This window comes from Ambystoma mexicanum, chromosome 12 (genome assembly GCF_040938575.1).
Source record: "Ambystoma mexicanum isolate Mex_15411 chromosome 12, UKY_AmexF1_1, whole genome shotgun sequence".
Taxonomy (NCBI): Eukaryota; Metazoa; Chordata; class Amphibia; order Caudata; family Ambystomatidae; genus Ambystoma; species Ambystoma mexicanum.
In genome coordinates, this window is record NC_090936.1 from 743,226,855 (window position 1) to 743,254,360 (window position 27,506).

At 44.8% G+C, this 27,506-nt stretch overlaps 1 protein-coding gene across 3 annotated transcripts in view; it reads right to left on the minus strand.

Annotated features, from left to right (window-relative positions):
- GRAMD4 (GRAM domain containing 4) overlaps window positions 1-27,506 on the minus strand; it is a 2,133,975-nt gene that overhangs the window by 1,171,002 nt on the left and 935,467 nt on the right. For all 3 annotated transcript variants that reach the window (XM_069629242.1, XM_069629243.1, XM_069629244.1), the window contains one exon: window positions 15,493-15,628. In XM_069629242.1, coding sequence (XP_069485343.1) covers window positions 15,493-15,628 — 136 coding nt within the window. The remainder of the gene's footprint in view (window positions 1-15,492; window positions 15,629-27,506) is intronic.

A 27,506-nucleotide genomic window follows, 5' to 3' on the forward strand; every position in this document is an offset into this window, starting at 1 on the left:
AATTTACATAAGGGCTCAGTTGAGAAAACAGGGAGTGGAAGAAAGCGGTGGCATCATGATTAGGAGCATAAGTACTAACCAGGCATAGATCCTTCCCTTCCATGGTACCTTGCACAAGTGCCATCCTGCCCTCGTCGTCCGTCTTGGTGCTCACCACTCTGAATGGGATGTTCGGGTCGATCCAAATCAGGACCCCTCTTGCATAAGAGGAGTAGGAGGATCCAATCAGGGTCCCTCGCCATGTCTTGGCTAGCACCTTCAGTTTTTCCGTCGTCAGGTGTGTCTCTTGAAGCATAGCAATTCCAACCTTGCATCGTCGCAAATATGCGTGTATCCGGCGTTGTTTCACAAAGCTGTTCATGCCTCTGACGTTCCACGTCATTACTTTATTTTTTCAGCCATAGGCGCTGTGGTGTCCGTTGCTCCTCCTCAGCCTCGGTCGAGGTCCTGTTAATGATGCATCTGTCGTGAAGTTACCCTGAGGTCTCGGTGTTTTTTGTTCAAACTTCCCAACGTGGGTGCTAACTCTCCGTTTCTCCCTCCCATTTAATAAACTTCCCAAACATAGAACTGGTCCAGCAAGGTGACCCTCGTTCTGACTGTCCCGTTTCCGCTCCTTAGGACCAGGCATGGTCTTCGGGTGCCCTATGGGCGGGTAAACGTACCCTGAAAAAGAAACTCCTGGGGGTTGGGGGAGCACTTGCTTCGGCTTTCCACAAGTAGGATCATATCAGCCGTTTAATAGGCTAGGTCCTTCTGCTGATACGCAGTTGTATTAAGAAAAGTTCTTCTGCGGTTTTTGGGAGGCGGTTCGATGCGGCTTCCGCCTTTTGTCTTCGATGTCGGGTAGTTGCTGTCCATCCATCCAGTCCCGTGCCTGTTCCGGGGTGCCAAACAGGAGGGCCCTGTTGTTGTGTATTACCTTTAGCCTTGAGGGTTATAGAAACATTTACCGCAATCCTGCTGCTTTTAATCTGGCTTTCGCATGTATGAACTGAGCTCTGCTCATCTGTACTTGGAAGGTGTAATCGGGATAAATCGCAATCTTTGCGGAGTCCCTCTTGATCTGGCCACCTGATCGTGAATACGCCAAAATGACCTCTCGGTCCCTGTAATTCAGTACTTTAGCTATCATAGGCATAGGTGGACCGCCTTGTGGAGGTTTCTTCGCAAGTGACCTATGAGCCCTCTTTATGGAGAAGCCCGGCGACAGCTTTTCCGCACCAATCTCCTGCAGCAGGAGGTTCTCCACGTAGTTGGTGGGATCGGGCCTTCAATGCCCTCCGGCAGGCCGAGAAGCTGGATGTTGTTGCGGCGAGCCCTCCCTTCTGCCTCCTCCGCTCTGTCCTCCAAGTTCTTGACTCCCTGCTGGAGGCCATCTACGTCGTGTAGGAGTTGGGTTTTTGCTTCCGCATTTTTGCGTACCTGGGTCTCCAGCACTTCGGTTCTGCCAGCTAATGAGAGGACATCCTGACGTAGGAGGCCCAGATCTGTGGCCACGGCGTTGATTTTGTTCACCATTGTTGCTTGGAATGTCTTAATGGCCTCCAGTAGTTGGGTGTTTCTGGGTTCGGCCACCATTACAGTGGGGCCGGTTTCCGTCTCAACAGATACTGTGTCTGAGCCCTCGGGGTCGGGGAGTCCGTTGGCCGTGAAAGCATCTATGTGGTCTGGCGCTGCTTGGACCTAGCCCCCTTCGGCGTCGATTTGTTCAGGCGCGACATTCCCCTGGTTCCGGCTATGTCTGTGGGCTTCGGGCGCTGAGGGCTGTTTTGGCGATGTGCGCTTTCCTTTGTGGCCTCGGGTGAGGCTCACGGCTACGAGGTGCGGAGGCCTGTGTCGTGCCTATCGTCCACGGTCCCTCGGGTGTCTCGGTAGCCCATGCAACGCCGCCGATGCCCCGTTCGGCAACTCTGCCACCAAATCGCTCTTCCTCTTCCTCTCACGAGCGGTAGTGCAGGTGTGTAGTTCTGCAGTCCGTTGGGCTGGCGCTGGGTTCCCCGGGCTCAGTGTGTGAGAGCCGCCATCTGGGTTCCTTGCCGAGCGGTTATCCGCGGGCGGCAAAAACAAGTCTTTCGGGCTTACACCCTCGAGTGTGGAGGGTCCTGGAGCTTCCCGCAGGCGTCCGCAACAATCGTGGTGCTTTGTTTAATGTTTCAGAGCCATAGAAAACAGCTTATGCGTGGCACATCTAGCGGAGCTCGCCGTAGTCGCGTCCTCTCTACATGGCGGTTAGCCACGCCCCCTCCAGGATCAAAAAGTTTGACAGCTTGCGCTATCATTGATCTCACCACAGGCGAGAGGATGTGTAGGTAAACGCTATCCAGTTTACCTCTTATTCCAAATTCTACAAACTTAATGTCGGCTGAATTGATTGTTCTTAAGGACGGTATACATTGAAACAATGTCATAACGTTCTTCCTATTAAAGGTTATACCGTCTGATTTTACTATACTTTCGAGACAAAAGTTTGACGCTTTTTATTTTGTCTTTGTAGATTACTCTGTCATCCTTGGCAGGGGTGTTACTCGTGTTTGTTTCTCAAGCCCTGTAAGTGTTTCCCGCGTCCTCTAGGGTTTTGTGTCTACTTTTCCCTTAATGATCTCTCATCTTTTCTCTCTCGGGTACGTATTTCTTTTTTTTGTCATCTTGTGTGCTTTGATATCTGTCCGATGTTTGGTTATTTCCTGACTTTCTCGGGCTGCATTCCTGTGGTGTCCACCGATCCAGTTTGTTTCTTTCGTCGTCGATTTTTTTCCTTTTATCGTCTAGCGACATAAATGGTGGCGGTTGTCCGTTAGTGCTAGCGTTACTGGACTTACTCGACGTCTTTTGTGATTGCTAATTGTGTTCTTTTGTACACTGTATCTCAAGGTCTGCCTCCTCTGCAGAATATTGAAATAAATCCGACAGGTTAATTGTTTCCTCCAGGTCGATAATCACGCTTCTTTTAGTCGGTAGATGCGTACGAGGTCCCACGTGTTCCGGGACAGTTCCATTATTTTGGGAAATGTTGTTAATCGGTTTCCGTTGAGCGAACACAGAAAGTGCAGCTTCCTCCTCCGTTTCTTCTTCAACTCCTATATGTGCCTCCATATGAGGTTCTGGTGCTTCAAATATTAACTGCCTTCTCTCAGTGGTTTTCTTGCCCTGTAGCTGGGGAGAACACAGGGTATGTGTCACCCTTGGAGTTTTGTGATGTCTGCCGAGGTTCTTCCGGTGTTTTAAGGAGAGACCTTGTCTCGATTGCCGTCTTCGTTTCCAGGACAACACATCCGTTGGTGGTTTTCCTCTTTGTTGCCAGTTGGTTAAGATTTTGGTTGGCGTTTTCTCTATTTTAATTTTTTTTATTTGGGCTCGATCTTGGTGTGTCACTTGTGCTGGTGGTTCTAAGGACCGACTCGAGGCTGGTTGCGCCCAACCGTTATGATCTTTCTTTTTTGTGATGCTTATCTCCAGCTGTGGTCCATCCGGTATATTCAATTTGTTATTGTTTCCTTCTTTCCACTGGGTTGTTTGCGTACTTTGACTCCTTGTTTCTGTTTTAGTTGTTTCAATATTTTGATCCAATAAGTGTGCTTTTATTTCCAGCCCTTCGCCAGATTTTTGAAGGGTGCTAGGTTTGAAAATCTCCCTTAGATTTGGTGCGGCAGTGATGAAGCCCTCCAAAAAAGTCATCTTAGTATGCATCATAGCTAATAGTGAAGTGTGGTCCTTAAGTGTGTCATTGAGTGACTCAAAGTTTTGAAAAGGGTGCCAGTGCAATTGTGATGGTGGACATTATCGCCATTAGATCCCTTTTTTTTGCAGGTGTCTTTTTGCGGGCATTCCGTGAATCTTGTAGAGGTTTGCCTTCTTATAGGTGATTTGAAAGGGGTCTGTTTGTGTTTGTTTTCCCTTACGCCCTTTGTACTAAAGACGTTAACAAGGCGCTAGTATCTGTGTTTTCTCGCCCATTAAACTCAGATTTCAATTCTTTCCTTTTTCCTACAGGTGTCGGCTCTTTAGGGGGGATTTTCGCCGGGGCTATACATTCCGCTATTTTGTCCTGAATTTCATGTGGTTGGGATTCCAGCTCACCACCCTGTTGTCCTGTTGTGAGGCTGATTTCACCCGTTTTGGCCCTCTCCTTCGGTTGAGTTATCTGCTTTGGCTCGTTCACCTTTTCTTTGTCTTGGGCTTCGACCGCTCTTAGTGGCGTCAACACATCCGCCCCGTAAGGTTTCATTGTTTTAGCAGCAGTATCCTCTGCTTGTTTCGGCGTGGTGTCTGTGCCTGTTGCTTCCACCACGTGAAGTGGGAAAGGTCCCGATCGTTGGGGGGCCTTCAGTTCTATCTGGTTAATGGGGGCGTGTCCAGCACTTTGTTTTGTTAAGTCATTGGATAGACAAGATCCTGAGAACACTTGAAGCCCTGGAAGCTGTGCCCTGGGGTCTATATCAGCCCCTTGCAGAATTTCCGCATCCGAAAAGCTTGCCCAAATTTGGGCTCTTTTTATGTTGTTTTTTCAGAAAAAAATGTGAGACTGTTGGTTGACCTGTTATAGCTGCTTTACTCATCGGATTAATCTTTATGTATGTCCGTTTTTCTTTAGCTTTAGTTTCCATTGAATTCTGTTGTCTCCCTTTTTCTTTGTAAAGATCAACGGATGGGTTGAGCTGATCTTTTTACTGGTTTTTACAGTTTTCAGTTCATTATATTTTTTCTGGAGCTTCTTAAAGGCGGCTTTGTTTTTTGGTTTCCTTAAATTGTCTTGCCGCTCCTCGTATTCGTGGAGCTTAGGGGGTTTTCTTTCAATTGAGATTGATCCTGTTCCTCCTCCAAGCTCAAAACACTGGCAATTGTTATCAATGAATCCGGTAATGTTTGGGGTTTCCCCCAAGTCTCCGGCTCCTGACAGTGGCTCGAGTTGTTTACTGAAGGTGGGCTTTGGAGGTTTTCAACCTCAGGTGTTGGGTGGATGACAATTTCATTGTTTGCTTTTCACCGGCTGCCCCCTGTTCAGATTCGCCTAACGGTTCAGCGGAACCATTCAACTCATAGTGTCCATTTGCTGTTGTGCTCCTTTCTCTGCCCTGGGAGAGGTTGTTTTATGGCCTCCTCCCCGCCTTCTACAGGCTCTCAATCTACTCCTTCTCCTCTATCTCCGAGCCGGAGACAGACACGTTTCTCTGGGTCTCCTCCCTGTCCCCTGAGTGGAGGCCCGTAACTCCCGCCCCGACCGACTCCCAGCGACTGGGTCTCCTGGTTGGGGGGCCCTCTCATCTTCACCACCCCCCCGTGGTCCCCTCCCCTCCCAACTTGCTTCCCGGTACAGGCGGCCAAGGGTCCACCCCTGCTGAACACACCTCGCCAACGGAGTCCGAGTCGGAAATGCATGGGAGAGCGTTTACTTTAGGGTGCACGGTATGTTGTTGAGTCTTGTCCTGGGGGAGAGGGAGCAGACAGCCACTGCCCTTGTTTGACTTGCGTCGCAAGATTGTCCTCTGGTGGGGTCTTACCTCTTTTTGAGGGCCCTGGTCTCAGAGGGCTGCGGTGGTCCAGTTCACCTTCTTCCGTCAGCTGATGGTAACTGCGGAGACGCCTTCTGGGTTGTTCTTCGGTGTTACGACCCAATGCCATCTCCCGCCGCAGACTGCCAAACTCTCCTGCCGAACTCTGCGGCCGGACCGCGGCCGGTGGCAGGTTTTAAAGGCTGACTCCTCCTCAATTTAATCAGCAGTGTAAAACAGACCTCAACAGGATACAAGGTGTTTTCTGCAGCATAGACTGCCGCAGACTGCCAAACTCTCCAGCCGAACTCCACGCAACTTGGGTGATGGGATTCGGAGATGGCAACCTTAGTGGAACTGCAAAGGTTTGACTCTAAGATCTTGACTTAACTCTCTTCTTGGTAACAAGGATGAGCGGTTAGGCTGAGAGTTAGGGAATCAGGGGTTTGGTGTAAAATACAATTAAACACTTTCCTGTTCTGACATTCCAGTGCATGTACCAGTAATATTACCAGTAGTGGTTCTGAAAAAACCTCTGTCATAAAATCCCCAGCCTGGCTCTAGGGACAATGGTTGACGTGACTCATGGGGGTTTGGGGCCTTCCTAAACCTGTGGATGAGAAGCTTGGGGGTGTAATGAAAAGTGTCTCATCCTGACTTGCCTCAGAGACCCTGGTAGCGGGCAGTCAACATCTGCAAGAAAGTTCTAGTAAGGTTTCCCTTGCTCAAAACCGCTATAGTGTACTCACCAGACCCCTTCCCAAGCCAGGGACCCCAAACCCCTTTCCAATGCCCATAAAAGCCACAGCGAGGTGATTAGCAGGGTGATGCTGGAAGTAAACAGCCAATAACAGCCTTCAAACAACTAGGATGTCTAATCCAATGGGAAACACATTATTTGCACAATTTCTCAAATTATACCTACGTTTTCCTATTCCTAAGGTTCTTAAAAAGTCTGATCATACATATATACTACTGCATTAATTACTTTAATGTGCCTGTGAGGAACCTCAAAAACAGTCGGATGGATTGATTATATGGAGATCCATGGACCGTGGCTTTCATTGCGACATATTTGAACCTTAGTCTTGTGGTCATCTCAGTAATTCTTGTGAAAAGAAAAGCATGCTGCAGAATGCTTACTTGGAACAATATCCCAGTTCAGGAGCCAAAGATCGCCAATGATAGAGAGTCTACTGTAAACTTAATGTGGTGCTACAACCCAGGACATTGCAGAAGCCAAGAACAGGAGAAGATTATTTCTAGCCAGCTGTGGGAAATACCCAAGAATCTGGCTGGGGGACAAGGAGGAGAAGAGTGGGAGAGAGAAAGCGAGAGATCGAGAGAGCTTGAACGAGAGTAAGCGATAAGGGGAGAGAAGAAACAGAAAGAAAGCCAGAGCATGTTGCAGACTGACGCCCAGAAGGGAAAACCTTGGCTGGTGGGTTAGAATCATTTCAGTCTAACAAGCTCCAGGCAGAAAGGGGGAAAATCCTGCTGGTACGGTATCCCTTAAGCCAGGTGGGACAGAGAAGGCAAAACACAGTCGGAGGAGATCACCAATCTCGCCCAAGACGCAACCCAGAAAGAATTTGAACAAGAAGCACCATTCCAAGAACTGTGAGTACTCTAGGGAACTTGGGACCATGCCCTCAAGTCCAGTTTAATACTGAAGCTTGGGAAACGACCAATTGGCCCTGTTTGAAAAAACGCAACGTGGACGCCTTGCGCTTACTTTTGGTTATACCTCCATCCTGGCACTAGTTCCCCTATTGCGACCTTTTGAGTTAACCAGACTCTATAGGCTTTCCTTTCAACAATTCTGTGATATACTAACGGTGTTGAATTTTTAAATCTGATATTCAAGTGCTCTGTTGATCCCACACCATATACCTTTTCATTTTCTTGCCCATGTCATTACACAATCTGTTCCTCCCCAGGCATTGCACTTCTTCCTTATGATGCTTCCAACGTCTCGATGTGTTCTACTCAAATCTTGCTTTTCCATCAAAGCCTAAACTCACTCTTGCCCTACACTGTGTTTCCCTTCTATCTCTGCCCTTTGCCCATTTGCTATACTAATACACCCCAAACCTACCTTACTAAGTCATAAAAATATAATTGAACACTTACTAGTTCAGTACATTGGATATGAATATATGGGGCAGGCCAAAATTACCTTTCCCTCCGGACAGAAAAGTCCTTACACTGTTCCTGGTGCCATGTGAAAGAGAGGCCGGTTTTCCTCACTCCAGTAAAAGGAAAAATCGGGAGAAATTTTTTTTTTTTTTTTTTTTTTTTATTAAAATGTTACGTTTGACTTATCAAACTTTTCATTTGTATTTCTGCTTCTACTCTTCTTACCACAAGTTTTTATTCCGATTTTTCTTTTACGGTTCTTTGTTGATTTCAATCCAAAATTTGATCACTGTAATGATCAGCGATTGGTTGTTTCCTTGGAGCAACATTGCCCATCGCTCTTCAGTTGACATTCGGTGATTGGATATTTTAAAGAAATCTCTAAATAGTTCACGTTTATTTATTAGCCTTGGGCACACCATGATTAGGTGAAATAATGTTTCTGGTTCTGTAGGGTCTTTACAGTAACGACAGGATGGTGAAGTACTATGTGTTCGATCTATTAATGACAGATATTCACGCGTAGGTAGGATGTTCAAACGAAATTGCAAAAATAAGTCACGAATTTTCGTACAAGGGAATTGAAGTAAATACGCAGGCAACACGTTTATAGCTCTTACTTCCATGTCCGCCTTCAGATGTCTTTTAAATTTTTTCTGGTCTTCTATTGTTCTTATCCAGTCGTTTTTCTGAATTTTTCGTTTAGCATATTGAGGTCTGTTTCTCAACATTTCCTCCGTGATTTCCTCTTGTTCCATTTTTATTTTGATTTCGCTTGTCCACTTTGTTAAAGCTGTTACATGGAATGCCTGTTTTTTGTCTTTTAGGATTTCCAATGCTGGGATTTTTTCCTCCCAGAAAATTTTTCTATATAAGTCCATTTGTTTCCACAGTACAATGGATTGAATAGATTGGAGGGCAAGTTCATAACGAATTCTAGAGATTGGAAAGGATTTTGGCAGAGCAAGGGTTTTTCTCCAGAATATAGCTTCATATCTTGGCCATTTCAATAGTTGTTGGTTTATCAAAGATTCGCTCGCGTACGTCAGGATGGGAATGATTTTTTGTTTATAGAGTAGGGTGGTAGGTTTTACCGTATATGCACCATATTTGCAGTGAAAGAAGCGGCCTTGTCTTGACAACGATATTGCTTTTTCTTCAATGTTTTCTTGCCATTCTTTTTCATTCTTAGATGGGTTAATTATTGCACCTAAATATTTTATGGTTTTGGTTGTCGCGATGTTTTTCTGGTCCAGATAGCATTTTGGCGACCATTGTTTCTTTGAGTTTTCAGCGATGAGTTTCATCATTTTGGTTTTTTCTGTGTTAATTTGTAAATCATTTGCTTTCATGAAAGCTTGCGTTTTATTCAGTGTTATTTGCAGTCCTTTCTCCGTTTTGTCCATAATTATAATGTCATCAGCGTAAATTAAGGTTTGAATGGATTCGCTATTTATCTTTGGAGGATTTGCCATAGTATGTTTAATTTTTCGTTCGAACTCATGGGTGAAAAGGTTGTAGAGAGAGGCAGCTAAGGGACAACCCTGTTTCAACCCATTCCACGTATGGATTGGTGCTGTTGCCTTTCCATCAGTTGAAAGTCGAACTCTGATTGACGTGTTCGAGTATAGCTGTTTGATTGGGTTCAGAATGGATGATGGACAACCCCATGCAGCCAATTTGGACCACAGAAGTGGTCGATTGACTGAATCGAAGGCCATTTTTAAGTCTATAAAGATTGCATATACCTGCTGTGCTTTTGTGAACGCTTCATGTTTTATCATGTTCAGCAAGAGAAGATTAACGTTGGTACTTATTTTTTTCACAAAGCCAGTCTGTCTTTTTGCTTGTTTCCCATGGTGTATAGCCCAAACAGTTAGTTTTTTCTCAAGGTAGCCTGCAAATAGTTTCCCCAGCGGATCTAGTAAGGCTATTGGTCTATAATTGGCTGGGTTTTTTCTATCTCCTGCTTTATAGATTGGTATTATAATGGCTACTGTCCATGTGCGTGGAATCTCTTTCGACTTTTCTATCAATTGTAAGAGATGTAAGAGAAATTTAGCCCAGTGTTCGGGATTTGCTTTCAAGTTGCTGTTCGCCAGCCCATCAGGACCAGGTGCCCTAGATGAGTTCAGATTCCTCATAGTGTTGGTAATATCATCTAAATCCCATTTAAGGGTCCAGGGGTCAGCATCTTTTTGCAGAATTGATGTTGGTTCGAATACCGGTTTCTTATAGAGGGTTTGGAAGTGTTTAACCCAGATATGTGGATCTACTTCTTGGATCATAGTTTGATTTTTCGCTGTTGTATTCATCAGGGACCATAACTGCCGCGTGTTTTTCCCATTTAGCGCCTTCAACAATTCTTCTGCATCGTGTTGCTTCATTGTCATTTTGTATGCTTTCATTATGTTGGAGAATTTTTGTTTTTCCTTTTATCGGGAGAAATGCTGGAAGGCTGGTTGGTCTGAGCCCAAATCAGTTGCTGGACACGTTTTCATAAAATGTTCATAAAATGTGGTAATCTCTTCTCCAGCTCTACTTTTTCAGATGTATTAAATTGTTGGCAAGTTTTCCAGTTTATCTACTGTAGAGCAAACATGCCAACAAACCCCATGTCAAAGATGGAAATGCAATCTTTTTTCTTTAAACTTTCCTACTTTTAATCATAAAATTATAATTGGAAGGCAAAGTTACAACTTCAAGAATAATGAGATGGAACATGAAAGCATGTATGCAGCAGCAAAGCAAACTGCCTCTTGGGCGTGTGCCTTCGGATTCCTCAATCTCATATTGCAGAAAAGTGCCTTCTTCTGCCCTGGAGAGTGTCTGATATATTCCTACCTCAACAGTATTCCTCTGCCCATGCACTAGGATGCCCTGAACAGAAGCAGTAATGGTGGTCCGTTAGTCCGATGCTGCTTTCTAAATTATATAGACTTGAGACGCCTGCCCCCATGAGGTTCATTCAGCCCAGGCCTAGTTACTGACAGAGCCACTTAAACACTTGAGAATGTCTTGGGACTACTCGAATTTGTGGAAAAAACAAACGCTTCCCTACGTGCTTTTAGGGACATTGGTCCAGAGCGTTGGTCCTTATGTTTGGGGCAGTTTGCCTCCCCTGTAGCATCTAATAGCTAGACTACTGTCTGGTGTGGAGATCCAAAGTATATAATTTTGGAGGAGACTACACAGGAGACTGTAAGAGACTGATTTCTTTACTCGCGGCTCTATTGCTGTACACCTTTACCTTTGTAGGTGCTGTAAATACCCCCAAAAAGGGGAGGTGCACTCTGACTGTACAGGTACATGTGGGGCCTCTCAGCCTTCTCCAACAAGGTCAAACACAGAGGGCATGCTGGCATAAGCGATCTACATGTTTCTAAGGACACTCACAGCATTCCCAGGGCACCACTCACGTTCACGCTGCGGAGGAGCAGTGACATCACTCCAAGATGGGTTGATCTGCGACTGCTCTAGTGTTTCCCTGGCATCTCCATGCTCAGTCCCACATTCAACCTGGTAGGTTGTATTGAATGCCTGCCAAGTCGTGGATGGCAGACATTCAGCACTACTCATGGGGATGACTGCTTCCAAATTGGAATTAGGTACACGCACAAAGGGGATTCCTTCATATGCATATGAAAAGACCTCTTGTGAATGGACAAACGCAATTAGTGGGTCATTCAAGCAGCTTGCTGCCCCTTCTTTCCCATGAAAAAGCAGGGCGTGCAAAAACAGAACACTGTGGCTGGCGTGGTGCCTGCTCACTTTCTTTGTTGAAACCCCAGTAATCCCTTTGTTTCCTGATGCAATGTTCGGTAAGGTATTGACAACAAGGTTAAAATGATTACAAGAAGTATACGATGTGAAACAAAGCTGTTTATTTTTGTTTTATTTGTTGATTTATTTCTAATGCGCACCAAACCCAGGGGTAACAGGGCGCAGCAATAAGAAGGTGCAAGGTTTACAAAGTTTCAAAATGGATAAAAGTATAACATAATAAGTGTGCAGGTAGGGTTAAATACAAGACAGAGTGTAGATATAAGCGTTCAGATAAAATAAAATTCCAGTACAGTTCAGTTCCAACAATAATGTACAATAATTGACAGTGATGGGCAGCATAGTGTGGGCAATTGTCTCCGTTCAAACTAGCCTTCAGTCAAGTTGAGATGAGTGATATAACTCTTTCTAAAGTGTAGATAAGGTTGGTCAGCTCTCAGCTCGTGGGGCAAGGAGTTCCAGAGTTTGGCAGCCTTCACTGGAAAACTGTTGCCACCAATCTTGGTAAGTCTGAATCTAGGTACCACAAGGCAATTCATGTTAATAACTCTTGTAGGCCTGTTGGAGGTTCTTCTCATCAGTTTGTCTGTAAAATAACTAGGGGCAGCATTGTTTAATGCTTTGTGTGTCAGGGAGGCGATTTTTTAGCGGAATCGCATTATGGGTGGAGAGCCATTTGTATTGACGTCTAGTCGAGGTCAAGTGTGCTCTTTTGTTAATGCCTAGTGTGGCTCTAAGAGCGTTATTTTCTAAGATTTGTAATCTCTGGATGCTGGCTTTGTTGGCGCCACTATAGAGAGCATTGCAGTAGTCTAACCTGGAGAGAATGCTCTGGCCAAGATAATGCAGCTGTCATTAGAGAGGAAAGGCTTACCAGCTCTGATAAGCTTGCACGTGTAGGCTGTAGTAGAGGCCAGGGATTTCAATTGTTTGTTGAAGGACATAGTTGAGTCCAGGTAGAAACCCAAGGTTTTTACCTCCTTGGATGCTATGGTGTTATTTCCATCAATAATGAATGATGCAAATTCATGACCTAGTTTAGTGAGGTTAGAAGGGGTACCTAGAATTATCAACTCTGTCTTGTCATCATTCAGGCCGAGAGCGTGGGTGGCCATCCATGCCTGAATGATGAGATAGATCCTATTCACCAGCGCCAGGTCCTTACCATGATCCCCAGAAAGCGGGAGGAGAATCTGTGTATCACCTGCATACTTAGTGTAGGTGATACCCAGAAAGTCCAGATCATCGAACAAAGGTTTGGTGAATATATTGTATAGAGTCAGACACACGCATGAGCCCTGAGGTACCCCACACCAGATCGGGGTGGGTCCGCCACTGCCGATGGGGAGAACACTCTCATAGTTCTGTCACTCAGGAATGATTCTATCCATTTGACAGCATCTGTAGAGAAATGGGCTGCTGAGTCCAGGTGCTTGCAGAGGACCTTGTGATCCACCAGGTCAAATGTGGCTGAGAGATCAAGTAATAAGAGCAATGGTGTCTTCCCTTTATCTCTCAACTCATCAATTTGAGTTTTCAGATCTATCAAGGCAGTTTCTGTCCCGTGTAACGGGCGGAAGCCTGATTGTCTAACCCCTAGGAGCTTGTGAAGCTCAAAGTATTTTTGAATCCGAGTATAAGCAGCTTTGTCCAAAATGGTAAGTAGAAATGGTACCGTCGTGATAGGACGGTAGTTTGTGGCAATAAGTGGATCTAAAGTTTGCTCTTTAGAAGTGGGAGAACCCAAGATTGTTTAAGGTTGGCTGGGATGGTGCCAGAGGAGAATGAAGCATTGATCAGTTTAGAGATAAATGGAGAAAGGTCTCTTGCAGCATCTTTTATAATATATGCTGGGCAAATATCTCCTTTGCAGTTGGATGGTTTGAGGGGTAACATGATTTTTTTCTACCTCTAAAACAGATGTTTTGGTGAAGCGGAATCTATTAATCTGATCAGTAGTCACGTCGCTAGGTGGGAGAGTGTTGGCAGACTGTGGTGGGTTCAGAGCGTCTTTCTTTATTTTTATTTTGGTTTTGAGGGTGTTTATTTTATTGGTTAGTGCTTGTTGAATATCTGAGCACCAGATCTTATTCTTATTACATGTATCTGGTATAGGGATCGGGGACTCCAATACTTTTAGTATGGTAAATAATTCTTTCATACTTGAGTTAGATTTGGCAATGCGTTCGTTGTAAGAATTTCGTTTTGCCAGACAGACTTCGTTTTTATAGTGCGCTGAAGTAGTCAACTTCTTTTTGTTCTCGCTGGAGGGGCATAGTTTCCAGGCGGTTTCACACTTTCTTTTCAGTAGATGTAGGTCCTTTAATTGTGGAGTGAACCACTTGTTAAGGTGGTTTTGGCTTTGCTTGATCTTAGTTTGAGAGGGGAAATTTTATCCGATGTAGAGAGCATGATTTTGTTATATTCATGCACCAGGGTGCTCGATCAAGATTATCAGGCAAAGAGTTTAGGGTAGGAAGAATAGCAGGAATCACGTTGTCCACTGTGATATTCGTTTTTATTTCAAGTTGGACAAGGTGGCGCTTTTTGTGGGGCCATATGTTGAGGTCTGGTAGTTGATAATGTGATGGACACAAGTGAGTAGTCAGTCCATAATTGAGGGGTTATAGAAGTAATGGTAGCTGTACAGTTGTAATCGGCAATCCGAGGTTCTACCCTTAATGTGGGTAGGTTTGCTTACTTTTTGCGATATTCCGAGTGCATTAAGGGAGTTGGCAATTTCCAGGGCATGTTTATCTGCTGGATCATTAAATCCAAGGTTAAAGTCACCCAACAACAGTAGTTGGGAGGTGGGTTTGAGGTTATAGGCAAGTATACTATGCAAGTCCTCCTCAAATATTCCAAGGGGACCCGGGGGTCTGTATATTAAGTGCATAGTAAGTGATTGGGAGTTGTTTAACGGGAGTTTGGCAGAGAGGATTTCACTTGATTGCATGGTTTGGTGAGGGACTAATCTCAGTAATAGACTCTCTCTAGATATGATGGTTATTCCACCGCCTCAGGTTCCATCTCTATCTTGTCTGGAGATAGTATAACCGTCTGGGATAGCAAACATAAGTGCGGGTCCTGCAGCATTTTGTAGCCAGGACTCTGTTATCTCTTAATCGTTTAAAATAGCCTATTTATTTCATATGATATCAAATTTAAGTAACCTTTATTAGATCTATACAGAACCTTAACATACATTTTAAAATGAACAAAAGAGCATATAAAATAAAGCAACTCTGGGGTTTGCTGTTGGTATTCTTGGTCAGAGGAGAATTGACTAGCATTCCAGTGCTGGACTGCCCTTGTGGGTGGGACAAAGACTGATAAGCAAATGGATATTTCTCCCTTGTGAAGGTACACTGAGCTAAAACGTGGTTTTAGACCCTCCCGATTAAGCACCTTCCCATAGAAAAGGTTATATGGTCATGTTTGTTCTCCCCAAGTTACCCAGGAAAAGACCCCTTGCTCACTAATCTTAGAGAGGAACAGCTGCATCTCTCTGATGAGGCCCAACTAGGCCGAAACACGTGTAAAAATAATAAAGAATAATTCTTCCAAAAGAACATGAGTAATTTGTTCGCTCCGGTTCCCCCAGAGCTAACCCGTTTGCCCAGGTACTAAGCACTTGATGTTTTGTGTGCTGTCGGTACTCTTGTTCAGAAGAGAATTGCCTAGCATTTCAGTGCTGGACTGCCCTTATGGGTGTGACAAAGACTGAAATGCAAATGGACATTTCTTCTTTCTGAAAGGTACAGTGAGCTAAAACGTGGCTGTAGACCCTCCCGAGTGGGCACCTTCACATAGAACAAGTTATTTAGCCGTGTTTGTTCTCGGTAGAGGGGCTCCCAGACATTTGTGTGAATACTTATAAAGACCTAAACAGGAGTTGATTGAAACACAAACGTTGGAGATTCATGTACCTATGCGTGTGGTTATGCTGTAAAAGCTTTAGGCCCATTTGTATACATTTTCATGTTCAAACAAGAGGAACAGAAACATGCAAAACACTTTTTTTAAGCACTAGCTATTCCAAAGCAGGTAATGCCAGATTACCTGGAAAAAATATTACCTTCTCGCACTAAGTGGTTCTTCTGTTTCCACTGTATTTTCTTCTGGCTGAAATCGAAAATCTTCAATGTATTCTCCAAATTTGTCATTGAACCATTTCTGGACTCTCGAACAAATTGTTTGACTTCGTGGCTTGTCTAGAAAACAAACAGTTTCAATGTGTGAGAAACACATAACATAAGTAATACAGTTAAGTTCAGATTTTATACCTCACATTATAAATCAAAAAGTGCAACTAACAAGATTAAAGAATTTATTTCAACCCTGTACAATAATCACATTTGATTTATTACAACGCTCCTCTTTGCTAGAAGAAAACATGTGGCTTTGGTAATCTGAGAGAATCCAAGGTTTTAACTATTGGAGTAACAACAAATGTAAGGTATCCTTATTCTTGCATTAAGTTCTAACATATCCTGCATGAAGTGATTACTAAGCAAAGACCATACTAGGGTGACAAAGTTATATAAACAAAGTCATTCTTCAAAAGACGTTTTGGGAGCACGATTTGACAACACCACATACTTCCTTGTGAGCCACATATGGACTCATTTTTATTAAAGGTGGATGTTCTGGCATGTGTCCTCTCAATAAATCTCTGTGTAAGACATACTTTTGTAAAATCATAGATGGTGCTCTAGCTATTAGAAATAAACAAGATTACGATATGGGGTAGCAGAATTTTTACCTCAATTTTTGCAAAATACTGGAGCAATGCATTGAATCAAAAAGAAGAAGTCAAAATGTTATTGTGTTACCTACTTGTACCCAACCAGCATAGTGCCTTACTCAAGCCTGCAACTCCTGCTCCTGGGACGCTCCAATGTTCAGGGTTCAATGAGACATCAGTGATGTCCCTAGCACGGTATACACCTCCGCTCTTGATACAGTGGGGGCAAGGCTCCAGGTTGTTTGGTAGAATTCATTATAAAAAAGCAGTGAATAGTGAGGGGTATCGGATGTAAACAAAGTCATAGTAGGGCTGGACCACGGGGAAACAGAAGCAAATTGATGGGGAGAGATAACAACACAAACACATAATGCGCCTGAGGATCCTACAGCCCAGGGGACAGCTATTCCATGAAATAACGCGGGTACCCTGGTTTTACGCTGCACTTTTTTGTGCCCGACTGTCCCTTACCTCTAGTTTGGTATCCTGTGCTTGCCCTTTCACCCTGCATGCAGCCTGGTACAGGATCCCATGAGAAGGGTCTACACCCATGCCTGTCAGCTCTTCTTGTCCCCTTCTTTGGATGCGCCAACAGACTTTTCAATTTGGACCCTCTGTTAAGATTCCATGACGGGATAGGACCGCCTAGGATTGGACCTATGTAATGCAGGTGTTAACCGCTAGTTCCAGCAGAGAAACTGTTTTACTCTGGCCTGCAAATGTTGCTCTGATAGCCCCTGATGCTCATCATATGACATCAGTGATGTTACCAGCATGACACAAATAATAAGACTGTGGCTATTGATGGCATAGAAGATGTCCTACCTGTGCCATTTCCTAGACAAATGAAAAACATTCTAGCAACATAGAATTTGGAAGGGCCTATGTGTCATCAAGATGTTATGGCACCATCATCAAGATCTTATGGCACCTCATCTGCAGTGGGAAAGTCAACTTCTTGTTGCTTAATTTAAATGAAATTATGGAATGTTTTTGGGGGTGCGGGTGTGTTAGTGCTAAAATTATTGGAACTTTAACTCACCTCAACAAATGACAAATAAAAAAGCGATAAGAACATAGATTTCTTTTTTTTTTAATGTATTTTAGTGCAGAACATATTTCCATTGAGACATCAATCAACAATATTACAGTTTTTATAACATTTTGGGGTCATTGTATAGCATCCAAGGGCATTTGACCAAACCACTTAACTTAAAGCATGTACACACTATGTGTTAGTCAATGTACAGTTCTTTGTTTACTTAAGTACACTCGAAAAGGCTCCCATACGTCCTTTGGTCTGCAGCTTGGTGAGACAAGTGAAACATAGGCCTCCTCACACTCATTTACATATGTCATTTCTCTGACCAATATTCCAATGTCCGGAGCTGTACCAGATTTCCATCAAGGCAATATACATTTTTTGGCCACCAAACATCCAAGGTTAAAGAGGAGTCTCAATTTAACCGTAACCTTTAATATATCACCAAATAAGTATTTTGGAAGTGACAGAGAAGGGGGGACAACCGTCCATATTCTTGCAAGCCATTAGAAACCTCCTGCCAGAATGGGCCATCTGTGGGCAGTCCAAGTACATATGATGTGCGCCAGCCACTTCTGCATTGCAATACAGCCGCCATATGCCGAAGGGGCGAACCTGGAAATTGCAAGTATCTTAAATTGAATGAGTCTTTCTAGCATTGAGGGATAACAGTAAACAATCATGAGATAGAGACTGGTATAACAGGTTAGAACACTGAAGGATTTAACAACAATCTTTCAGTCTCATTAAAAACAATTTTAATCATCAGTACAATAATATTTACACAAATCAAAACATAATATATTAAAAAGCAGGATTTAAAAAAACCAACAGAGCAGGAAACCCTATACCCACTGAGAAAGGGGGAATTACAGAGGCGGGTGAAAGTTTCTACCAGCCACTGTATATCTGAAGGCACTGCCTCCACGGCAACCGCACAACAAAAGCTGCCCACGACATACACTTGAGGTGGGTGACCCTTCGTCTCGCTTTTTTAACAAACTTAATTTTAAGTTTCTGTTGTAGTATCAGGGTATTAACCCTATGTGGCTTGTTTTAGCGATTATAAAAGCATACCCTTATGCTTTTTCCACTAATTAGGCACTGCGAAGGACCTACCCAAGTCCTAACAACCCCTCATGAATACCAATGCAGGTAATTACCAGCCTACAGAGGTTTCATACTCATATTGCACATTAATAGAGAATTAGGAACATCAGCTTACTGTACTCTATGTTTGTTTTGTCTGACAGGTTTAGAAAAACTATTAGAATACCCACGTATAAACCACTTCAAGCATCACAGTGTATCAACTGCTGGGTTATCTACTCCTGATGGATGTTCTCCATTATTGTACCTCTGAACTGAAACATGTTGAGAATACAAATTGTCAAATGAATATACAGTGTACAAATGCCCAAAAAGAACACTAAGCTGGTTCCTTTCTTACATTTGTTTGTTTTATTTGCTTATATAGAGCACTGAACCCAGAGACATCTGGCCGCTTTTCTTGGGTACATGGTTACAATATATACATGATACAGTAATAAATGCAAAGGAATATGCAGTAATTAAATGTGATAGTTTACAAATAAACAAATCTGTACAGAGCAGAGGATATACACAACATATATAAATACATAACAGAGCTTGTGTTATCGGTTACAATAGGCTGCGCCTGTTCTAGGCGATTCCAAGCTGGGTTATGGCAAGTCAAAAAGGAAAACAGGGTCAGGTAATCACGATAGCACAGGGTAGCTGAGGTACTTTAGTTAGCTTGTGAGAACAGCCAAGTTTTTATTTTCTTCCGGAAGGAGAGGAGCACGGGGTCATTCCTGAGTGCTAGAGGTAACTTGTTCCATGTCTTAGCCGCGAGCACTGGAAAGCTAGTTACTCCCGCTTTGTTGAGTTTAAATTTTGGAATGTTAAGACAGTAGGCATAATTAGTTCTAATGGACTCTTCTGGAGAATTTGTCTATGAGATATTTGGGCACTGAGTTGTTTAGGCATTTATGAGTAATCATAGGCGTTCTATAGGTGATCCTATCTTGGATAGAGTGCCAGTTGGTGTTGCAACAGGTTTGTGAGATGTGGTTAGATCGGAGAATACCTAAGACAGTTCTGAGTGCATTGTTTTGTAGAACTTGAAGCTTGTGAAGGTTCTTCTGGCTAGTACCCGAGTAGAGCGTGTTACAATAGTCCACTTTGGATAATATAAGAGCTCTAGCCAGGGTGATACAGCTATTAGTGGACAAAAATGGTCTGCAGGCATTCATCAATTTTGACGTGTAGGCGGTAGAAGAAGTGGCGTTGATTTTTCTTTGTAGGGTTAGGGCAGAATCTAGTTAAAAGCCTAACATTTTTGCTTCCTTGTCAACATTGATGAGGTTGCTGTCAATGTTAAACAAGGAGTATTTAGGACCAAATGTGTTCATTCTTAATTTGGAGCCAATGCTCAAGAGCTCAGTTTTTCATGATTGGCCATCAAGGCGTGAATTTGGCTGTAGATTTCGTTTAGGAGTAAGGAGTCTGATTGGTAGTTACCTGAGAGAGTGATGAGAATTTGTGCATCATCTGCGTAATTCGTATATGATATGCCAAGGTCGTCTAAGTGATCAAACAGGAGCTTCATGAAGATGTTAGAGGGTGGGGGAGACACATGAGCCTTGTGGGAATCCACATGTTATGGGGGAAGTTGGGGAGAAGACCCTCATGGATCTGACTGCCAGGAAGGAAATGACCCACGCTGCAGCTTTGGAGGAGAAGGAGGCAGCTGTGATGAGGTGGTTGGTTAGGATGTTATGGTCTATTAAGTCTAACGCTACCGACAAGTCCAAAAGGAGGAGAAGAGCAGGCTTCCTGTTATCCCTTGCCTCGTCCATTTGGATTTTCAGATCAAAGAGGGCAGTTTCTGTCTTGTGTCTTGGTCTGAAGCCTGATTGTCTGAGGCCCAGAAGATTATTATTCTCAAGATAGTTTTGGATCTCGACATAAGCAGCCTTGTCTAAGGAAGGGTACTGTGGTGATGGGTCTTGAGTTGGTAGGAATATTTGGATCAAGATTATGTTTTTTGATGAGGGGCATGACCCAAGCGTCTAAGATTTTTGTGAACGGAGCAGGAGGTGCACATTCTTTGGCTCCTTTTATGATGAAGGCTGGGCATGTGTCTCCTTGGCACCTAGATGGCTTGAGACGTTTGATGATGGCCTCTACCTCTGTGTTTGTGTACCGGGTGAATTCAAAGACCTTGTTTTGACTGGCAGTTAGAGGATTGGGGGCTTGGATTAGGTGGTGCATTGTCTAGTTTGCTAATTTTGGCAGTGGCTAATAAGCTGTTTCTTTTTGCTTCTATTTTTGATTGTAGTAGAGGGGATTTTGTTAAGTAGAGCCTTTTGGATGTTGGTGCACCATTGGGCGTCTTTCTTACAAGAGTCTGGAGGGGTGATGGGAGATTCCAGTTCTTTGAGGATGGTTACAAACTCCTTGGTACTGGATTTGGCATTGGACATTCTGTTATAGTGTTCTTTTTTTGTTTCTAGGATAGCAGTTTTGTAGGTGGCGGAGGCAGTTGAGTTGTGAGATAATGCTGAACAGTTTACGTAGATTAAATGCTGTTGACCTCCCAGGAATAAACCCCGATTGATCAGGGTGTACCAGCTTGGACATGGGCAGAGGCAGTCTGGTGGCAAGTATCTTAGCAACTATCTTTGTGTCTGAGTTTATGAGGGACAGTGGTCTATAGGACCCCATTTCGGCCGCAGGTCTATTAGGTTTCAGTAGTACGGTTATCACTGCTTCAGAGAGGGATGGGGTAAGTTTGCCATTCTGCAGCGACTCTTCCCATATTCGCAATAAATTGGGAGCAAGTGTGGAGCTCAGCTCTTGTATAGTTCCATGCCCAGACCATCGGGTCCCGTAGCCTTACCACACAGAAGTGATTTAATAGCCGCAATTATCTCATCAGTGTTCAGTGGCTGGTTGATGACCAGTCGGGACTCAACTGAAAACTTTGTAAGGGGAATCTCATCCAGGTGTGCCTCAAGTTGTATAGTCGAGCAGTCATCTTCTTTGTTATACAGGGTTTCCTAGAATGTATGGAATTCGTTATTCACTGCTTCAGAGGTATTCAGGGTAGCCTCGGTAGGACTAACGATACAGTGATGTGTTGCCCCCCATATTCACTCTTGACCGCGTTCGTCAATTGGCATCCCGGTCTGTCTGCCTCACCAGATCTTCTCGCTCGCACAGGATAGTACAGTAGCTGAACCTCCTTATTGGCGAGTTCCTTGAACTTCAAAAGATTCCCTTTAATGCAACCAAGAAGCGCTCGATCCTGTGTGTTATCATATTCTACTTCCAGTTTTTTTAACATCAGCTTCCCCTCTTCCCAGTTCTCGTCTAGTTTCTTTTAATGCCCCAGAGGTCAGGGAGAGGACTTTACCCCTCACCCATACCTTAAAGGCCTCCCAGACCATGCTGTGTTGCTGTACGGTACAGTCATTTCTTAGAGAAAATTCTGTCGCCCCTTGATGTAACACCTCGAGAAAGACTGGGTCTGCCAGACATGCAGCGGGCATATGCCAAAGTGGATGTGGAGTGGTGAATCCGCTCCATTTCAGTGTCAGAACGATGGGGGAATGATCCGAGATTGTGCAGGGTATAATTTCACACTTTTCTACCTGTGCCATGAGTGATGTAGGTACTAACCAGTAGTCTATTCTCGAGTGTGCGTTGTGAACTGTTGAGTAGAATGTGTACTCGCGTGAGGTTGGGTTTCGTACACGCTATGCGTTGCAAACCAAGGTGCTTTGCCACATTCAGCAGGACCTGGCCTGCATTGCTCAGGTCCCGTTGTGTAGCCCTGGATCTATCCATGACACAATCTAATATCAGGTTGAAATCCCCCCCCCCCAAAATAACTTGTGAGTGGGGTTACTCAAGTAAATTATCTAATATCTGGCCATAGAACTGAGGATCATCGACATTCGGGCCGTAGGAGTTTACCAGAGTTGTGTTCACGCCCGCTAGTTCACCCCATAGGATGACATATCTGCCTTGTGGGTCAATGCTATGCCTGAGGTCTTGGAATGGTATGGATCTATGTATTAGTGTCAGCACTCCGCATGCTTGCGACGAGTATGTGGTGTAGCAGCGCTGTGGGCCCCATTTTTTGGCAAATGAGTCATTTATGACCCCCCCCATGGCATGCGTCTCCTGCAACATTACCACTTTTGAAGCCTGCCTGTTCAGGTATGCAGCAACTTTTCGTACTTTTATTGGGTGGTTGAGCCCTCAGATATTCCAAGACATAAATGTGATATCAGTTCCTAACATGTCTGGAGTTTGCACTTTTGGCGTCCAGTCCATGCTGGGCTAACCCCAGGATGCGATCGTATTGTGTACTCTAGGAGCAGTCTGCACAGTTTTTTAAGCACAAACATACTAACTTTAAACAATGAACCTATTAAATACAAACATTTGTAATTGCAGTCAACATCACTCCTTTCCCCACCCCCATCATCACCCCGAACTTGACGATGGAACCCATATTACATGGTAACATTTTGAACACTCTTGGGGTGCACCGTGTGCAGTTTGTGGAGCTATGTAGATGGCCGCTTTCCTGCCACCAGCCCCCCATCTTGAATTACCTGTGCCCATAGACATTTCACAGTGAGGGCCTAATCAGCCAGATGAAGTCAATCGTTGTCCATAATGTTTTGGTCGTCGTCGCCTGCGGGAGAGCCACCCACTCCGTTGCGGTCTCTTCTCAGCAGTGATATGGAGATCGTGGATTCAATGTATGCTATTGCTTCCCCAGGATCTTTAAAGAAGTGACCACTTCCTCCGTGGTCTATGCGCAACTTTGCTCGGTGTAGCAGCGCATATTGGACTTGACGATTCGTAGCAGTTTCTTGACTGAATCAAATGACTTGCGTTTCGACAGTACATTTGCGGCAAAGTCGGGGCAAATATGTATATCTGAGGATTCATATTGCAGCACCCCTTTTTCTCTTACCATTCGTAGAATTAGATCCCTGTCCCGATAGTTCAATAGTTTAGCCAGGGAAGTACGGGGGGCGAGGAGGGCCTGGGTTTGGGGGCAGGGGCCAATACCCAGTGAGCTCTTTCATCCAAGAAGTGTTGTGAGAATCTGGAAGAGTCGAATAATGATTTTAACAGGTTTTCGACAAACTGTTCCATTGGGCTCCTACAGGTCGCCCCCGGGATCCCAACTATAAGGATGTTATTCCGACGAGACCGTGATTTTAGGTTGTCACATTTGTTTCGGACTCTGCTGAATTCCTGCTGTAAGTGCGCGATGTCGTGATCATGCTTCATGACGTTTTCTTCCGTTTTGCTCACTCTTGTTTCCACTTTAGTGATGCGGGCCCCTTCCTTTTCAAGTTTAGACTTCAGCGACCTAATGGTGGAAACCATGTCATCTAGCTTCACGTTCACGGCCATGAAGCCTTTTTGCATTGCAGTAAGGAGATCATCATCTCTGGTGGCACTAGAAACAGAGGGCTGTTCGACTTCAGCTGGGGCCTCAGCAGGGTTTGAGCTCTTAGCCGGGTACTAGTGTATGTATCCATTGGCCCTTTTATTTGGATCCGGCTCCCTTCGTCATGCTGTCTCCCACTCAGCATCTGCCCTGAGATTGGTTGGGGGGATTGCAGGGAGAGTTGTTATCACCTTCCTGCAGCACCGTAATGCAGATCAATTGTGTAGTGTTTAGTATCCTTTCTTTATTATTCAGGAGCTCTTCAGGTTAACAGCAGTAAGAGGTCAACCTAATTTCAACCGAGGTACTGCTTCAGGCGACCCAGAGTCCAGAAGCTTCGAGGTAAGCAACAGGTTTTTCAGGAGAGTTGTTAGGCAGAAACCTGTGCAGTTCCCTTAGGGACCACTGCAAAAGGCTTAAGACTACAGGGGTTGGCAGTAAACCCAATTGGTAGCAGTCTGTACAACCCAGATTTACCTGGTAGCTGTGGCTGAGCAGCCAGACTTCTCTCACGAAGAGTTAGACAGTATCTAGAGTATACAAGATAGGTACCAAAATACAGTAGCACAAGCAAACACTGACCAGAGCCTTGGTATCAAAGTACATAATTAGTTATTAAAAGACACACTTAGAAACACTCCAGTACTATTATTGTAAGTAAGTTCAAAAACACAGTCACTATTAATATATATACATCCCTTACTCCTTATTAGACAAGTTTTAGTTAACACCACTTATTTTCAGACAGAGGTGAGCGCTTAACTAAAGATGACACTCTAATAAGTTAAGAAAAAGGGAGGGAAAAGGCAGAAATTAGGAAAAGCACGCAACACAATACTTTAGAAGCACCCAGCAAGGCAGAAAAATCAAAGTCTACTTGTGAGCAGAAAGTTCAGAGGCCAGGCTCCCTCATGGAGAGAGTAGAACACCAATGCGCCCAAGATCACACAGTTTAAACGGCTTGAAAAGTCTTGCAGGGAGTTCAAAAAGGAATTAGAAAAACCACAAAAGATTCCAGGACTCAGCGCCAATAGTAAAGGTTGTTTACTAGCATGAACTGTATCAGTCGTAGCTATATATACAGACAGAAGCCCTCTACTTGATCAGAAAGAAGCCCTGTACTTGATAACGCGTTTCGGCTCCCACGAGCCTTTGTCAAATCAGGGCCAATGTAATTCTGAAAAAATCCATATGACAGTTGTCCGATATACAGTAATGGGGACAAATCCCAAAGACAGAAACTTCTATTCCTCCGGTTTCACTCGCGTCGGCTGCTCAAAATGCAAAGGAATTAGTTCAGCTCTGAAAAGTTCAGTTAGCCAGCCTAGGGCCCCTTACATCATATTGGTAAAATCATAACATCTCCCGCTTGCTTGCCCCAATGATAAGAGTCAGAGACATTCTGAAAGTTGGAAACATATATAATTTTATTTGGAAAAACACATGGTCGCATAATTTGGAGTCATCTTATGAGGGCGGCCCCCCATCCCTGCTCAGGTCTTATGACTGCCTGGCACCAACCATGGTCCTTAGCCGGGTGGCTCCGCCAATCCCGCCTTACAAAAGTCCCATGTCCAAAAGCCTGTGAGCCATCTCACACCAATCCGTTCTTGCGAGAACGGCCCGCCCTGGATTCCACTGCCAGTTCAGTCATTCCTCCAGAGAGTATGGAGCGAATAAGGCCACTGCATCGGTTGTTGAGGAGTCCCAACCGTCCCTAGTGGAACCAGCGCCCGTGTCACCCCATCCTGCCTGAAGCAGCCAGTGGTTGTAGCTCACGGACCAGACCGCAGCGTGCCTCCTTCTCTAGGACCGCCCTCGTAACTCTGCCACGCTTTGGGGTGCCCCCCCCGCGACCCCAAATGCCCCCACACCAAATTCCTCTTCCTGCTAATCCTCACCAATCCCTATTTGCACCCGGTTCTTGCCATCAGTCCCCATAGTCCGAAATTAAAATGGCCCATCCCGTGCTCTGAAAGATGCACTCCATCTGTTGCAAAATCTATTGGTTTCCCTTCACATAATTCCAGGTGTCTGACAAAAACCAGCCCTTCCTGCTTCATGAAGCACTCCATGCTCTTGTTCACCCTCTTCCTAGACCTTTCCATTGCAGCGTTGGACTCTGCTCCCTGCCATACTTTCCTTGGGATCAGCTCCGACCAAGCTATTTCCGTTGCAGGCAGCATTCTTGCTAAGATCCTAATGCCCTCCTGCATTACTCTCATTAATCTGCCCCTCCCCAAGTCTGCAAGGTCATTCCCCCCAAAGTGCACTACCAACAACCTTGGGGGGGGCCCTCTTGGTGATCTGCCTGCGCAGCGCTGGGAGAAGTGAGTACCAGCGTATGCCTGGGGTGCCTAGCCACACCAGCTCGGTGTCCCGAAAACCCAAATTGGCCCCCCGCACCGGCTTCGTGCAGGCACATTTCTCCGCTCTGCTGATAAACGAGTGGCCAATTATCCAGACGGTACTCCCAGCTGCAATAAATCAAAATACATAGTTGTTACAACCTTTTACCCTTCCTACCCCAGACCCACCCACCCCCATTCTGTTGTCCCCGTGGGACCTGACCTATTCCACCGAAGGGGCTGAGATGTCATGCCCGCCTGGGCGAATGTACAGTTTATACCTGTTGGATTGCCATCTACCCAACCTCTGCATCGCTGAGCCGTGCATCCCAGCTTGAAATGCTGTAGTTGCTGCCCCTATCCGGAAACCATGCGTGGACCATCCTTCCCAATGACACCCTGCTTTTTTAAAAGCCATGGCCAGTACCTTCCGGAATTGGAACATTGTCAGTGGAGATCCGTCCCTGTGTATTAAGAGGTACTTCCCACCCGCTGGCCTCATTGTCATGTAGTGGGACAGTAGCCAAGTGGGGCAGCTGGACTGTTCCGCTGCCCTTTGCAATTTGATTGAGGCGCCCTTCCCGGCCACGGACTGCGCAGCACGCAACGCTCCACCACTTTTCACGCGAAGGACAGGATAGGCAGATCGAACGGCGGCCGGCCGAGGATCCGGATTGCGGGGGGCCTGAGGTGTTCAGGTAGGCACCCCCGCTGCTGTACTCATCAGTGGCTTCAACATCAGGCAGACCATCAGCCACGCCACCAGCAGTGGAGTGTCAGGCGGACTTGCCAACAGGGCGGTCCACCGCTGCCCGGTATCTCCCTCGCAGTTAGGCCTCCGATAGCGCCGAAATTTCAAGGGCTTACAGCACACTTCGTATGCTCCGATTCAACACACAAATAATCCCTCAGCTGCCTGGATCAGTAGTTAAGGCACCATTGGTCTCAATGCACATGTGGCAGGGCAGAAGCGGATTGCAGGTTTTTCAGGGCTGGAGCTCCTTCTTCAAGCGGCCATCTTGCGTGGCTGCTCAACAGCGCCCCAGTACATAGGTTTCTAATTTCAACATAAACCATCAACAAAGGTTGCAAACATGCAAAACTTTATAACACACTGTTACGGTTGAAGTAAATAGGAATATACAGCTTAAATTAAATCACCCCAAAACATGCACCCAACACTTACTAAAATAACTACCTGGCAACAATATATAGAAATAATCCTACATACAACAGTAAACAAACTAAAAACAAAATACTGTTAACACATTAGCAATCCAAATCAAAAGGGCGAGTTAAAACTTCAGCAATCTTGATTTTACTACTGGTTTTATTTTATGTTATTGTAACCCTTGGCCCAATTACGGACCGCCTAGAGACTGTTATGTTGTTCACCTGCTGGGGGGTAAAAAATAAAGAAGGACACAGACACAAGGTTAGTGTAAGGGTG